This window comes from Numida meleagris, chromosome 4 (assembly GCF_002078875.1).
Source record: "Numida meleagris isolate 19003 breed g44 Domestic line chromosome 4, NumMel1.0, whole genome shotgun sequence".
NCBI classification, from domain to species: domain Eukaryota; kingdom Metazoa; phylum Chordata; class Aves; order Galliformes; family Numididae; genus Numida; species Numida meleagris.
This window is the reverse complement of record NC_034412.1, coordinates 81,439,954-81,455,688: the sequence shown is the minus strand read 5'-3', so window position 1 is coordinate 81,455,688 and position 15,735 is coordinate 81,439,954. Positions and strand designations below refer to the sequence as shown.

General features: G+C 37.6%; 1 protein-coding gene across 4 annotated transcripts in view; it reads right to left on the bottom strand.

Moving 5' to 3' along the window:
- Positions 1-15,735, bottom strand: part of KCNIP4 (potassium voltage-gated channel interacting protein 4) — a 296,711-nt gene that overhangs the window by 15,799 nt on the left and 265,177 nt on the right. For all 4 annotated transcript variants that reach the window (XM_021395285.1, XM_021395284.1, XM_021395286.1 and 1 more), the window contains one exon: positions 3,860-3,929. In XM_021395285.1, coding sequence (XP_021250960.1) covers positions 3,860-3,929 — 70 coding nt within the window. The remainder of the gene's footprint in view (positions 1-3,859; positions 3,930-15,735) is intronic.

Sequence of the window (15,735 nt, the reverse complement as noted above, 5' to 3'; positions counted from 1 at the left end):
TAGTATGCAAGCCATCTTCAGAAAAAAAAAAAAACAAACATATTATAGAGGCATAATTACTGTAAATTGAATTTTAAATACCTTCCCATTCTCTTGGCACTCACTTCCTGAAAACATGTGAAATATCTCTAATCAATTTCTCTATATTTACATTTTGTTTGTGTAGGTAATTTTAGTCTGAAATCTTGTCTTCAAAAACACTGCAGGATGAGGTACTCTGGTGTTTTAATTACAGCTACTTAATGTGATCCCCGTACACATCTTGAACATTAATCACTTTAGACAAAAGCTTTACTTTTTAAGTAAGATGTGTTTTCTTTTCAGGGATCTGATATAGCTAGTAGGTTAAATTGATATTTTGACAGGTTGAGGCAGGAACAGATATTAAATCAGAATTCCTTTGAAATACATTGTTAAAACATTTTAAATATCAGACCAAAAAAATTGGTAGTCATTATATATTCAAGAATAAGCCTAAGAAAACCATGAACATAATCCATTCTGTTCTTAACTGAGGAGCACAATAATTGCTCAGTGTGTCGATTCCTATCTGTGACCTGCATGGCTGAAGAGCAAATCCCAATTTTTTTCTCAGACAACCTGTTGTGGGGAAGCTACTGGGGCCTAGTCATTCACCAATATAGCAGTGGCTTTCCCATCTTCTGGAAAGTTAATTTTCTACTTTTCTACCTGCTTGCCATGGAAAACTTTTTAGGAAACTACTCCTGCCTTTTGAAAGTAATTGATTTTACTGCAATTCTGTGTCATTTCCTTTTATATTCTTGTAGATCTCATTTCCCTAGTCCTGGATAGTCCTTGACATCACTTGATGAAGTTGCTGGATGACACTGGCAGATCACTATGTGATGATTGCTTGGTCACTCTAAAGCATAAAATGTTACTCAACATCACTCCTTTTGCTCAGGCAATATGAACAGTTTCAATGATACATTCTGTTCTGTCCTTTTATTATGTATGTGGACATTTGTGGCACACATCTACATGTATGATGTTTACACGTCTACATCTATGATGCCTTTGCTGTTCCAATCTCAAACATTTTTCTTTTTAATATTCACACACAAAAGCAGTATTTCAAGTTCAGCTGAAATTCAGAGGCCTTGGCTCTACGCAACGTGTTGGCAGTACACTCACAGATGCAACATCCAGACTGTCTGCTTAACTAGACGCTTCAATATGGTGACCTCACCCTGTAGTTAACATGCTATTAATGGTTCTTGGAAGAGATCTTGTCTACCGTGAGAAACCAGGGAAAGACTTTGGTTCTCATACCTATCAAAAAATGGCAAAAGCCAGCACAGGCACCTACAAAACAACTCAAAACCTACAGAAAATACTACAAGTCTCACTGGGCCCACAAGAACTATAGGATGACTGCTGTGAGTTGTTACACTTGTGAGGAGAATCAGCTCTACTGCTGTTTCCTCTGATTATGTTCCCTGAAATTTTGAGGAAAATTGCATACTGCTTTCACATTTATTTATGCTGTCTTTATGCATTCTTCAGCAGTAGGCCTTCATGTGGAGGATGTAGAGCATGGGCAGTGGGTTGAATTAGCTTCTGGTGGTCACTTCTTGGTGCTTTTTATGGAGAATCTCTGAAACAGCATTACTGAAAAAGCTAAAAAAGCTTTTAGCATGCACAGCAACGTCTACTGCAGATGAATTATCTGGGTTTGATACTTTCCTACCTTGATAAAAGTGTAACACGTTGGGGTTCTTGAAAAATAATTCTGACTATGGTGAAGTCAAAGTTGCTGTGCAGGTGACAGGAAATATTATGTATTAGCACCTCTGAAGCAAACAGGAGTTTTGAATTTGATTTCAGGGGGAAATTCACTGCATGGACTCAAAACTGAAAGGAAGCTAAGGGTTTATGGTAGTTTATAGGATCCTGGTTTTCTTAGGGACTCTTTACTGTGTTTTACCAAAGTTAAATAAAGAGAAAGAAAAAGCGTATTTTCCTTCCAAAACGTATAGTACTATTGTCAGCCCTGAACACTGTTGCCAAGGCTGATGACAAGCTGCTGGATTTGCAGAGCTCGCTTCAGGACCAAGGCCGGGCAGGCTCGTGCTACATGGGCTGCTCTTGACCTGCCTGCAGCTTTGTCTCTTTGTTTTCCCTAGTGCAGTTGTGATAGCCATTTCTCTGATCAGCCAGGTTTCTGAGGCTGATTGATATCACTTTTGTGGAGCAACTGTAGAAACACACAGTTATCTTAGGCTTGGATGCTGGTGTGAGTAGAATGGGAGGGGACAGGGCACAGGCTGGCACTGGAGAACCCACAGCCATAATGGACTCACCTGTGGCCAGGTGAAGAAAAACAGATGTGAAGCTGGACAAGAGTGGTATTAGGGGTAACAAAGGGAACAAAGAAATAGTAAAAGAAATTTCAATGTAACGTAGAGCTGCAAACCAGCTGAGAAAGGCACACAAATGATTCCAAATGAATCCTAGAACAAAGACTGAAAAGGCACCAACAAAAGCATTGTATTCCTTCTGGGAGAATTCTGCCTGATGACACCTCCCTTTCTCCCACAAATGAAGCCACGCCCCTAAGGGCCCAGAGGAGCAATGGACAGGTGTGCGTAAGACAAGGAAAAGGGGTAGAAACTAAGAAGTGTCTATGTAACAATTTTAATTGCATTGATGTTCTTACTTGTAACAATTAGATCTGGACTAACAAAGGCTATCCTTTTGAGACTGCACTTATTCTAACAATAAATCTTAGCTCTACTTGCGTAAAAGGTGTGCTTTCTCTTCACCCATGAACTATTTTGAGTGTAACAATAAGATTTTTTTTATTATTATAATTTTAAGTGCAGTAAAGATGTAGTAAACCACATACAAAGAAGTTGTTTTCACCAGTCAGGATGGACAGAAAATATAATGAAACTGTAATTGTTACCCTGGATTAAAAGCTTAGATGCAGAAATAATCAGTAAGCAGGTCAACTCTTCTAGTCTCTTGTTCTTCCCTATTGATTGTGCCTACTTGCTGAGGATTCCAGAGATGGTAATCCACATTGAATGCTGCTTTTTACCTTGTAGGTTTTTATTTAAAATGAAACTAATTGGGAAAGCTTTTGTTCCTTCCAATTAAGTTGAGGGTTTTGTTTTTGTTTTTGTTTTTTTACAAGCATAAAAGGAAAAAGCTATGAAGAGCTATGAACAGTCCCAGGGAAGCACGCAAATCTCAAGAGTTGTGGGAAAAGATGAAGAGGCAGGACTGAAGAGCTGCAGGAAAATAGGAAGAGGGAGGACTGAATGGTAAAGGTAAGCAGAAGAGGGAAAAACTATTCAAACTAAAAGATAATCTGAGTTTTGAGGCAAAAGAAAATGTTATTTTTTGTGTGTTGCCTTTCTTGTACTAAAAGATAATGAAGAAAAAGAAATTAATGAAGGCCCTGGAAGCCATTGCATTGAAATTAAACATAGCAGAAAAAGCCTTTGTTTACATAGAGAAACCCCATGAAAGTCAAGGGAGTTCTCCCACTGATACGAGATTTTAATTTGACCCACAAGTCTAGTGCCTCCTACAGACTTCATTCCTACTGTGAAAGGTTTTTTAGAATAAAAGACAGACTGCATAGGAAGTCTGAAAGGAAATAACCTACTTCAAAGATACCCAAATATAGGTGGTAACTTCATAACAGGAGGCTGACTTCATATAGATACTGCATTTCATTCAGAAACTTATACTTTTAAATGTGCCCAGTAAGTACCCCATGAGTTTAGACGACAGTCTCTTAATTTGAATAGGATCTTTTGTTGGACTTAGAAGTGAACAAACATACCACTATGCATTGTTGGACCAGTGACCGCAGCAAAGTACTCACCTCCCTGTGGAAAGAACTGAGAGTAAATCTCTTTGAAGGTCTCTTCATTGACAACACCACTGGGACATTCCTGGAAAAAGTTAGAGACAATAAATAAATAACGTGGAATCTGTTTCAAGCGAGCCCTGTGCTAAAAGACCACACAGAAGACGTGTGATCCTGAGAGTTTAACACGCTGCAAGAGCCTGATTTCACTCTAACCCAAATATTAATGCATTAAATGTGCATCACTTTGAAATGCCTTCCTAAAGAGTTCCCATTGAACAAAAATTTCTTCTGTGCCATTTCTTATCAACTTCAGCACAGAGAACTGAGTGATAGCATGAGCAGCAGCCACTGTGCTGCAGAGTGAGGTGTCGGTGTCACTGTCGGCCATGGGCAAGCAGCACCTGTGTGGCATAGAAACCAAGCAGGAAGCTAAACTGCATTTGCAGTTCAGTATCACAATCAGAATATGCAGCCATAGTGTACTTGAAGAGTTATAGTTAATGTATTAAAAAAACTCCACCTCAGAAGGTCTTACTCAAGCCTTGCAGATCCTTCTGCCTCTTTACATCTTGTTTATAAACTGAAGTACGTGAGGAAGAATGAGCAGAATGTGTCACAGCAGGGTGTTGTCAGAGAAAACAAAGGGAAACAAAGGGGAAGAAAAGAGGATCACAGAAGTGACTTTATAAAAATGACTTTTGTAAAGAGGTAGGAAAAACAATGAAAACAATATCAATTACTAAGTCGTGCAGTAAAAATCAAAGGCAAGACTGTGGAGTCAAGTCCCAAACTTTCCAGACTGAGCAGATGACTTCAGACAATGCACATAATTTCCTTTTGCCTTAATTCCTTTAACGCAATGGGTGAAAAAAAGCCTGGCAAGCTCTGTAAGACAAAAGTATGTCTAGAAACAAAGGAAGGGAAGAAAAGTCGAACAGTTAAGGTTCATATATATATATATTTGTCCATTGCTATGCTGTTCACACTCATATGTGATCCTATTCTGGAGCACTGGGGAAAGGAGAAGATAAAGAACAGTGTAACATCATTTGCCAGTATAATAACAGCTTTTCCTGTGACAAATGATATTTCTATTAGATCAGATAAGGAACAACAAGATATTCATAGCTTTGACAGCTTATGTGAAGAAACAAATAGTGTCATCTCACTAATTGAGAGATGATGCACTGCCTAAAAAACCCATGTCAGATCTGTAGATGTTGGATTATTTTGACTGATGTCACCCTCGGCCAAAATTTTTATTTATGTCACTTGCCCTCAGCCAAAATCAGATCTTATGTTCCAAATAAGTAGGAGCATGCAAACACGTAGTAAGAAACAATTCTGTTTGATCAGAACAGGTAGACAAAGGGCAGGCATGGAGACAGAAATACAAAACTATTTGTGTATGGCCACAGAGGCTGTCACTGATGGAGGCAGAATGAAAGCCCAGGTAATGAAGAACTTCTTGAATGTATCTAGGTTGGCCTTCTGTATTTACCTCTTCTCTTTTCCACAGCATTGCCAGTAACAGCTCACATTTTCCATCCACAGAATGTAATTCATTTAAAACCTGAAATGTTGGCCAAATACCCTTAGAAGAAACACTTAGTTTCAAACTTTACTTTTTTTAGCTTGGAGCTTTCTTCTGAGACTCTACAAGCCTGTGAGCAGCTTTTCCTTAAGCAATTTGAATCTAAATACATATAGTGAACATCATTTATCTCCAATAACATTCTTTTCCCGACTCATAAATCTGGCATTATTGCATTTATCAAGAGATTTTTCCATCTCTGTAAGAGGCATTTAATATTGTAATTGTTAAGTATTCCCCATGGGGAATACTTTATGTCAAGTCATTGCTGACTTCTTCCATTGTATCAACTGTAATTTAAAAAAAAGTTTCTGATTTTTCATTAAACTCTTATAAAATAAAGAAATATAATTAAATAGTTTGAAAGAAAAATGTTAGACATTTAAACCATTTCCTATATTCTTTTTTTTTTTCCCTCTAGATGAATATATAATTTATTTTGTTACAGAAAATTTGTTTGACAGTCCTTTAAAATTGCATTAAATTGCATTATATGTTCCTTCTGGAAGAAAAGGAAAGGAGCATAAATTTGTCTTCAGCTGTTCTTCCTGAGTCCAGTCCTCTCTCCTTTAAAGAGAAAATAAGATAAACTGACAGAAAGAAGAGATAGAGAATAATAAATATGATTCTGCCTTTTGATGGTCTCTCCTGCTTGCTGTTTTACTGCTGGGAAATTACACCTCCAGCATGTGGTCTTATGAACTACTCCAAAACCTGTAAATTATTTACAAGCTTCATACTGTCTGTCTTTTTTTTTAAAGTATTTCTAAATATATTGCAGTGGGTAGATGTATCTCTACCACTTAATCAACACCCTTTTTAGACAAGAGACAAAAAAGAAGAAACAGTGAAGTGTAGGAAAGGGAATGAAGCAGAAAAAGCCACTAAGCTCAGAAATTTGTCTGTTTAATAAACATTTTTTGATGCTGGATTAAGCTATATTAGCAGCTTTGGCAATATTAAATATATTTTACTTATAGGCTTTTGCACGTCAGCTTTCCCATCCAATGCTTTGTCTGCTTAATTTCAGATATATCTTCATGTCTACAACTTATCTCTCACTCACAATATTTTCTCTTTTTGCATAGACTTCTATTCTGACTGAAAACCTAAAAGTATCATAAACACATAATGTAATAAAAATCATACACATAATTCTGAAATATCCTTTAAAGTTAATTCTAACAAAACCCCCACAACTCAAGCCCACAGTGGCTTTTCATAGCCTGGTCCAGTTATTAATTTTTCATTTTAATATAATACGACTTTAACAAAATCAGCATGAGAATATAAAAAATTTCCTTCATTTAATAACATAATCTAGGCCAAATTAATAATGAAATGTGGGCCAACGTTCACCTCATGAAGTTCAGCCACAATTGCAGTGTTCTGCATCTGGAAAGAAATTGTCCTTTGCACCAGAACAAGCTGTGAAGAGATTGGCGGAATGGCAACACTGCCAAAAAGGATGTGGGGTGACAGCAGATGTCAAGCTGAGTATGAGCCAACAAGGCATTCTTACTGCAAATAAACCACCCCATGAGCCATGGACAGCTATTGTCTCTCCCTGCTTGGCAGAGTACAGAGCAGAGGCTAAGGGCCCTCCCGGGGATGTGGAGAATCTGAGGAGGGCTGAGCAGCAGGGATGGAAGGCACATGGTCAATGAGGAGAGGTGGAGAGCTCAGGGCTTGTTTCACCTAGGTCCATGCTAAGCGATGAGCCAGCAGCAGCCTACTTGAAGAGCAGTAATAGCCAAGCCCTTGGCTGGGGCAGCCAATTTAACAAAATTCGGTGGTTCACAGCCTGACTTTTGTGAGCTCAAATTGGACAGCAGGAAAAACTATTCCATACTTCTTGGTACGCTGAATTCTGATATGTTTGAGAGAGTGAGAATTTGTGCTGTTGAACAGCTTTGGAAAGTTGTTCCATTGCATGTATGGGGCAGAGCTTTTCTATGCACTCCTTGCTTCCAAAGCTGCATCTCTGCAAATTCATTGTCTGGGGATTTTAGTACTGTATAAATTATTGGGAGCAAGCCCACTGACACTTAGTTCGTAAACTGCTCTTGTCTTGTTCCTTCTGTGAAATAAAATATGTACCAAAAGTAGAACATATAAGGAACAAAGGTACAAACTGTGCCTCTAAGGACAAGATAGGGCCTTTGGTGAGAGGTATCTAACATGGTCTCATTATGCCTTGGAAGGAGAAAAACAGATAATCTCCCTCTGGAAGGGTCCCGTCACATTCTGACATGCAGGCTGACACGTTGCCATTAACAGTACAGGCATACTAAAGGCTTTTGCTAAAGTGGATGTGTATGTCAGCTGTTGAGCTTCAGCAGCTGAGCCAAATAGGTATTTGTAGTACAGATATGAGCCGTATAAATCTTAGCAACTGCCACATTCAAAACCTAAATCTGAATCTCTGAAACTCAACAGCTTCTACATGTTTTGCCAACTCAGTTCAGATAATAGTGTTCTCACTCCCCAGTGCTGCTGCTCAGGTAACGGTTCTGTAGCCAGGGGCCGGTATGGAAAAAAAGCTGAAATCCCAGCAGCCAGGAGGGTGAGTGGTGACAAAAGCACTAAGGTGGGTGTGGGAGGATGAAAATAATAGAAAAAGTTATCTCAAACAAGCAGTGACACGTTTAAAAAATGGTTTTGAGTTTGTTGAAAAAACTAATGTGATTCTAATTGCAGTAATGATTAAGCTGATGGATCATTAAAATTGCATGTATCCCATGTTTAGATGAGGTAATTGGCTGAGCAGGGGCGGTAGAGTTATAGCGCATGAAGTTATAGTTGTAGAATAAAAATGAAAACTACAAGTGACAAAAAGCAACAACGGCATCACAATGGTAATTTCCATGTCAAGGTTCCCAAGTGTTTAATTTTCCTTCCTACAACTGCAAATTCACAACAGCTTGTTTCAAATGGCTCCTTGGAGTGCCTGCTCATTATTGTAATATCACCGTTTACCTCCAGCACAGGGTGACCAAAGGTGTTCGTTTGTTTTTCCCCAGATGCACCAGCTCCTCCAGAGCTGTCCCTGCTCACTTCTGTTTATATTTTATATGCATTTTGCTCCTGGCTGTATGCTGAATTGTGTTACCTCAAGCAGACCCACAAAGGAGGGTATTATATTTAATGAATGTGTATAACTCAATATGTAGTACATTAATATATATTCCGTATATCACTACTGATTTTACTTAGGCATATCTTTAGCATTAAAAATATGTTTACCAATGCCAACTGGGCTAAGCTCAAGTTTTGACCACCGCTAGAACTGGATGCTGTGAATAAGTAAGTTTGTAATGTATTGTATTTTAAACAAAACAAAACAAAACAGGTAATTTTTTAACTCATTTCTCTATTCTAAGAAATAAATCTAACTCAGCCTTTATGTATTTATCTGGAATATATTTCAGTGCCTGCTTGTTTTGAAGTGAGTAATAGTGTGATTCACATTATGTCCTGAAAGTCTTCTTAGAAATAGGGCTGTTTTTTATTGCTTTCTTTCTTTTTTTTTCAGTAAAAAGGCAGAACACTTATCAGAAGTGATCTTACTGACAGAAGGGCTGGATGGCACTGCTGGCATTCAGATCACATCATTTGGCAACACAGGAGAAACACTGAGAACAGGAAGAAAAACTACAGCAGCTAAAAAATTGAAATAAACCTAGAAGGAGTTCAAAGCAGATGATACAAAAAAAAATGCTGTTTGGGATGAAAGAAGGGCTTGATTTCACACAGTCTGAAATGTACCTCAAAAGACAGGTGTAAAAGAGATGCTATGCACCAGCTTGTGAAACAGCGTTAAGAAAGTAATTTGGAGAAGCCCTTTCTCTTAAAATATTTGAAATGTGGCTGAACAAAGCGCTGGAAATTAAGGCAGGGAAAATTAACTCAGGAAAAGTTAGATAGTACAAAAGATCTTCTTTTCTCATAAATACAGTTTTAAGATTTCCCATGTTTATGCTTTTTTCTTTTTTTTCTGTTCCTTTGCTCTAAATACTTCTAGAAGAAGCACTAACAGCAAAAATGTGGAGAGAGGGGAGCAGCCGTTTTTCGTGCCACAGTTAGACACCACCAAGAGGGCAATGAATTCCTGGAGACTGAACTATAAGTATTGTCCATTAGGTGTTAGCAAAATTTCAAGGGGTTATTTCTTCTATGGATTAAAATAAAAGAACGCTATCTTTCTAATCTGTTATAGACAGTCATTTCTCTGAAACTGCCTCTTTGAACAGAATCTTCTGAACTGTTGCATTGTGTTTGGGCTCTTTTTGAAATTGGATGAATGGCATTTAATTTCCTTTGTATTGATTTATCATTCAACACTTCCACATCAAATGGGCGCTTTGAGGAAGTTTTCAGGAAATCAACGTGTGTATGAGATAATTGCAGTGACTGCTGAAGAGACACCTACTTTGGTTCTTTGATCAGGCAATTATATTCTTCCCCCACTTCTGTGTTCCTCTTGAGCTTTGCCATCTCCTGCTATAAAAGCTAGTTTGTCAAAGGTCTGGGGGTGGTAGGCAGGACAGCATCTCAAACTCCTCACAAAGGATGAATGTTGGTTTTATTCTTTATTCTATCTTTACACCTATCATTTTGAGGTATGGCCAGGTCTAGGATACGACAGAACAAGCCCAGACTGTAGTCACCTTTCTTCTGAAAAGTTATTTAGGGAGCTGCTTTTAATTACCAAGAAACAAATGTGTTTTTCTGACATCTGACAACACTTACTCTACGGAACACATAATTCCAGCACTTGCTGCTAACCTACACAAAACTGCTTAAATACTAGCTGCTAATGGCATTAAGTAAGAAAGGCTCACTCCCTTCCAAATCATTGCCATGGACAGTGGCAGCAAAGACTGTGTACCTCTTTACTCAAAATGGGAAGACGAGCATAGACAGGCTTCAACAGTAAAGATTTTTTACTCTAGCTGACACTGCCTTCTTCTTCACGCCATTTACCCATAAAAAGAGCACCGGTTAATTTTCCCAGAGAGAGAAGATAACTCCTCAAGTAACTCAGAATCAAAAATTGTTTAATCAATTTTTGCATGCCATTACAAAATTAAAACATTTTGCTAACTTTCCCTACACTTTAAAATTATATTCCATATTTATTTTAATTAATGAATTATTAGTATTGTACTGATAAACAAAGAACTTTCAAGTTAGTATGTATCTGTGAATGCCAGAGACACAGGCAATGGACTCAATCAAGGATTTTTTTTCCTGGTTCAGCTTAACTCATACTCTCTAATTATACTACATCTATTCAAAGTAGAACACATACAAAGTCTAGGACAAAGTGTACTTAAAACACCATTACAGCTGAAGGAATCTCTTAATTTTTGTTCTAAAAATCCTTCCTGGAGTAAAATGAAGATTAATTAGTACATTATTGAAGACTTTCCTGCCTTGTATGAGTGCTGAAAGAGCCTGTACATTGATATGTGTAAGGCACATGAAGATATTTGGAAAGTAGAAATTTTACAAGTCTAAAACACAAGGTGATTTTTGTATGACTTTTGTTTGCTTGTTTATTTTTTAATTATTTTTCTTAGCTATGCTTCTTGAAATTACTCTTAAGAAAAATTTAATTCTAAGAAAAATTTAATTCTATGGCCACTATTAATATTCTTTTCATTTGTGAGATATCCCCAGTACAAAAACAATATATGCTGTATGTATTAATGAGTATGTTTTTAATGACCGATCTCTAGCTTGAAGGATGTAAACTCATTTTCTCTAATGAATAACGTGTGCTCCACACAATGACATTGCAAACCAGTGGTGTTTTTTATTGCAGTTACCACTTCTACTTTTCACATTATCAAGAAAGGGACAGCTATTAACCTTCTGCATATTGAAACAGAAACTACTGCTTTTGTTTTTTGTTTGTTTCTTTCTGATCAGATTTCTCATCTTAGTTTTCTTAGCTATAAGCTTTTTTTTTTTTTTAAAAAAAAAAGGCTTCAAAGCACATTTTCTTTATTGAAATGGTTCTTGTTTTACATTTCTGAAAATAACTGCGGTGCAACCATACAGAAAAATGCTATATCATAGACAGAACACAATGAATGAAAATCCTTCCTTTCAATCTTTCCTCACTGTTCTAAACTGCAGTAGAATTTAGCTAATGACTCACAGAGGCACCATCACAGGTTATTGAATTATCTTTTATTTCACATATGCTGCAGTAACAACAGCCTGTATCTCTAGGAACATCAGGGAAACCAATGGTCTTGATAGCATCAAATCTCATCTGACTGATCAAATCAGTCTCCACTGACATCCACTGGTGAGATACATGGAAGAATTCTGTTCAAGCCTCATCTCAGGTAAAACTCAATGCTTCTTGTTTAAATTTAGTGTAATACGAATTATAATACTGCTTCCCAGTGGCACAGCAAAGTTGTGCAAGGTTTTGAGCCTCCCACTGAAAGATACTGTGAGAGGCTTCTTCCCACCCCCTGCTTACTATGGCAGTTTCAGAGGAAAACAAGCAGAAACAGAGGAGCTGGCTCACATCCAGCATCTGTGACTTCACACAGTAAATAACAATCATCACTTTGGCTGCATCTCCCATGCAGTGGGCTGGGTGCCAGCAGCACTTTTAATCAGTGCTGCTCTTCATTTAGCAATGCCCACTAACCACTGTAATTTTTAGTCTCCTATTATTAGCACTGGCAATAAAGCAACAGTAAACAACATGACTAAAGACTTGAACTTAAAAGCTCACCCCAAAGCCTGACAGATCAAAACTTTATGGACGAGTCCCTGGCATCTGAGAGGTGCTTACTGCTTCTATCCTTGTTTGTCACTACAGGAGGGCATTTTACAATCCTGACTTCACAAATAGGCAGGAGCTATAATTAAATTAAACGTAGCAGAACCCATGCTTCGAACACTGAGTGGTGCATTTTGCTGTAAACACTTGGCAAAGACAAGGTACTTCGTATCTTCGGAAAAGCTGTACTGAGTCTAGCACTGACTTTCATATGTTCCTGTGTGAGTGGTTTTGATCACATCCCTTCAAACCAGCTGAGTTCTCAGGTGAGAGCAGGAGAAATAGCCTCTTGCCAGCAAACGCTAATTGCTCAGGTTGCACTGCCTTAAACCCTCTCAAGGGACATGCTTGAACAGGATGGAGAACATCATCAGTCCCTACCAGCAATATCAGCATACATTATCAGCATCCCTACATTAAAACCACGGAAACCTTTATTTTATGTTTCTTACATGAGGGAGTTAGGATTTAGGAGCTTGGTGCTTTTGCTGGTGATTAACATTCTTATAACATTCTTATAGACGGGAAAATTCACTGAGGAGGAAACTATACAAACAACCTTGTACTAAAGGATCTCATGATCTCCTGTTAGCAGATTGGTACAATCTTGTATAACGATTATGGAAACTGAGAAAGCCTGAATTTAGCACAAAATATTTATTAAGCAACCTCAGTGTATCAGGGATAAGACAAAAGAACTATATTTTGTTTAAAATTCTGTGGGTTTTATTTTTTTAAGCTGGCCAGATTCAACTATTGGTATTAAGTGCTGACACTGTTTTAATCATTAAATAAGAACACTGTGGGTTTTGTATTCCTGGGACACATCTGAATGCAAGACAGTAAGCTTGAAAGTCTGTCCTAACTCATACTGTTTCAGTATTTTTCAAAGAGTGGCAGTTCTTTGTTTCTTGCAAAGGCATGCCATGGTAAAGACAGACAGATCAATATTTGGTTAGTGCTAGCTATGATGAAAAACACTGCAGAATTTCAGCTCCTACAGAATCCTGTCAGCTTGCAGAAATGGCAAAGAGCATACAATTCAATGCAGAGTAGGTTAGAAACTGGAAATCAAACAATATACTCATTATTTATATTTCTTATAGTACAACATTTACGCTTTAACAAAGGTTTTTGCATTCTCAGTTTCTTATAATACTTTCTTTCAGGAGAAGGACCCTAGCATTGCAAACAAAAGAACAGAAGTAAGTGCTTACTTCCATAAATGTTTATAGAACTGAGCTTGGAGTTGGCATAAATAGGACTTGACCACGTACAGTGGTGAAATTCACACACAACTGTAGAGCAGTGAAATATGTGAAGCTGCTCTCTGTGAGATGCATGCGGACCACAGGAAGAAATACTTCTTCCATGCTCACAGTGTATGGGCATTTTGTCTTCTCAAGGAGGCTCTTTGGCATTCAACATCTGACATAGATTCTTCTCTCCATGTCATAAAACCTCACATCTAAGCTTGTCCAACCTGCCACCACACCACAACTATGTTTCCTTTAGTCTGTTACCCAAAGAGATCATCCCCAGAGCATAGGTCCATGAAATGGAGAACATGTCTGACCGGTAGAATTGTGCTGAAGGTGATGAAGGAAAGGCCAGAGTAGGCTTCATGGCAAGGCTCTGGGACATGCAACAAAAATGCCTTTGAGAAAGTGGAACAAATTAGCTCCATAAAACAGTGAAAGATGTGCCACAGCTACTCTATAAATGAGATATTGTTTCTATAATACAGTAAAAGACATGAAAAAAAAACATCAGAATACAATTAGAACTTTAGATAAGAATATAAATTCATAACATTCTTTAGCACAATAAAAATCTAAGTAAGCTACATAAATCAATCTCCTTTAGACTGTTTTGAAGCCTTCCCTGTCTTGTAGGTAGATAATCAGCACACTGGGTTCTCATTTTTGGCAGCATTTCTAAAATTTGTCAAGTAAGTAAATCATTGGAACTGAATACCGAGATAATTCTAAATAAATGGTGATCAATATTTGCTGAGATTTTTTTTTGTGAAAATGAACAGCTTAGAGAAACAGAAGAAGAAGCAGAAGAAATCTCCCAGCTAAAACAGATGAGGGAAAAAGATAACTGGAGAATCAGGCACACGTGGAAAAGAGTTATGTATCATACAGTGTAGGCATAAGACAGAGATTTCATTTCTCATAGGGGTATCAGTCCTTAAGGAGATTCATTGAGGATGAAATTGCTTGGCATAAAAACTTCTTGCAAAACCTGCTAAGTGGCACATAAAACTTTTCTCTGTTCCATAACTGCAGCTTCTGAGAGCAAAATGAAAAAACAAGGCTGTTATAGCTTGGACTCCATTACAGGGGATGACACTACATCTCTGGTGCAGTGGAGCAGATGCTGTATGACTTGATTTAATTTTTCCAACTCTACTGGAAATGCAGTGGATTTTTTGTAAATCAAATTCAGTGTTGTTATTTGATCAAGTCTGAGAGATTATGATGATAGTCAAACCTGGAAAGCTATACCAATTAAAGTAAAGAAGCAAAAAAATTAATTGATCCCTGAGGATAAGCTTCTAGCCTGTTCTTGGTCTGCTTACTGTTGAGACTATTACATTAATTGAAAAGGGATAGTTTTAATCTTAGGATCCTAATTAGATCTCTACTGAGAGATGGAGTAGAAAAGTTCCTGCAGAGCCCTGAAGTTTCCCAAAAGTTGCTCCAAGGAAATCTGAATGCACAAGGCATCTTGTTTGCAGGGCAAAACCTGAAACCTTCTATTTAATGTCCTCTGTTTAATAACTGAAAACTCTGAAGAGGTCCAGCAAGCTCCCAGTTGAACTGAGGCAATAACTTGATGTGTAGTCTTTCATCGCTTATTAATATAAGAGGCAAGAAAAAACTGAAGAAACCAATAAAAGGATCGGATTTTTCCAGCGCAGGGCAACAGTTACATGTACTTGTTTATCTACCAGTAAAAAAATTAAGAACTAGACTATGTGTTGGTTTTACTTCATGGGCATTTCTTCCTCTGAGACTGGGCTGGAGGACTTCAGAGCCAATTACCAATAAATTATTGTTGTCTGACAGAGTGAATGAATGTGTGGTTCTTTTCATCACAGACAGCTAAAACAGTGAAAGACAAATCGTCTGAAGAAAATGGTAACTGCAACTTTTCTATCTATAAGTCTGGAATCCTTCAGAAGGCATTCTCATAGTGAAAAACACATGAAGAATTTCACAGAATATTCATAACATTTCAATATGTTCCATTAAACTCAATGAAGTTTAACCACTGACTTCAATAGAGGCAGGATTTTCATCCCAGAAGGATAACATAATTAATTCAGGAGCTCAATGTTACAAGTATCTAGAATTGGTGAGTTTTTATTAAGAACTGATAAACAACATTTTTATTACTGTCTGGGTGCCAAGATAAATCTAATTTTACATTTGCTTTCCTCTAAATATCTCTGTTGTTTCATATGGTGCCATT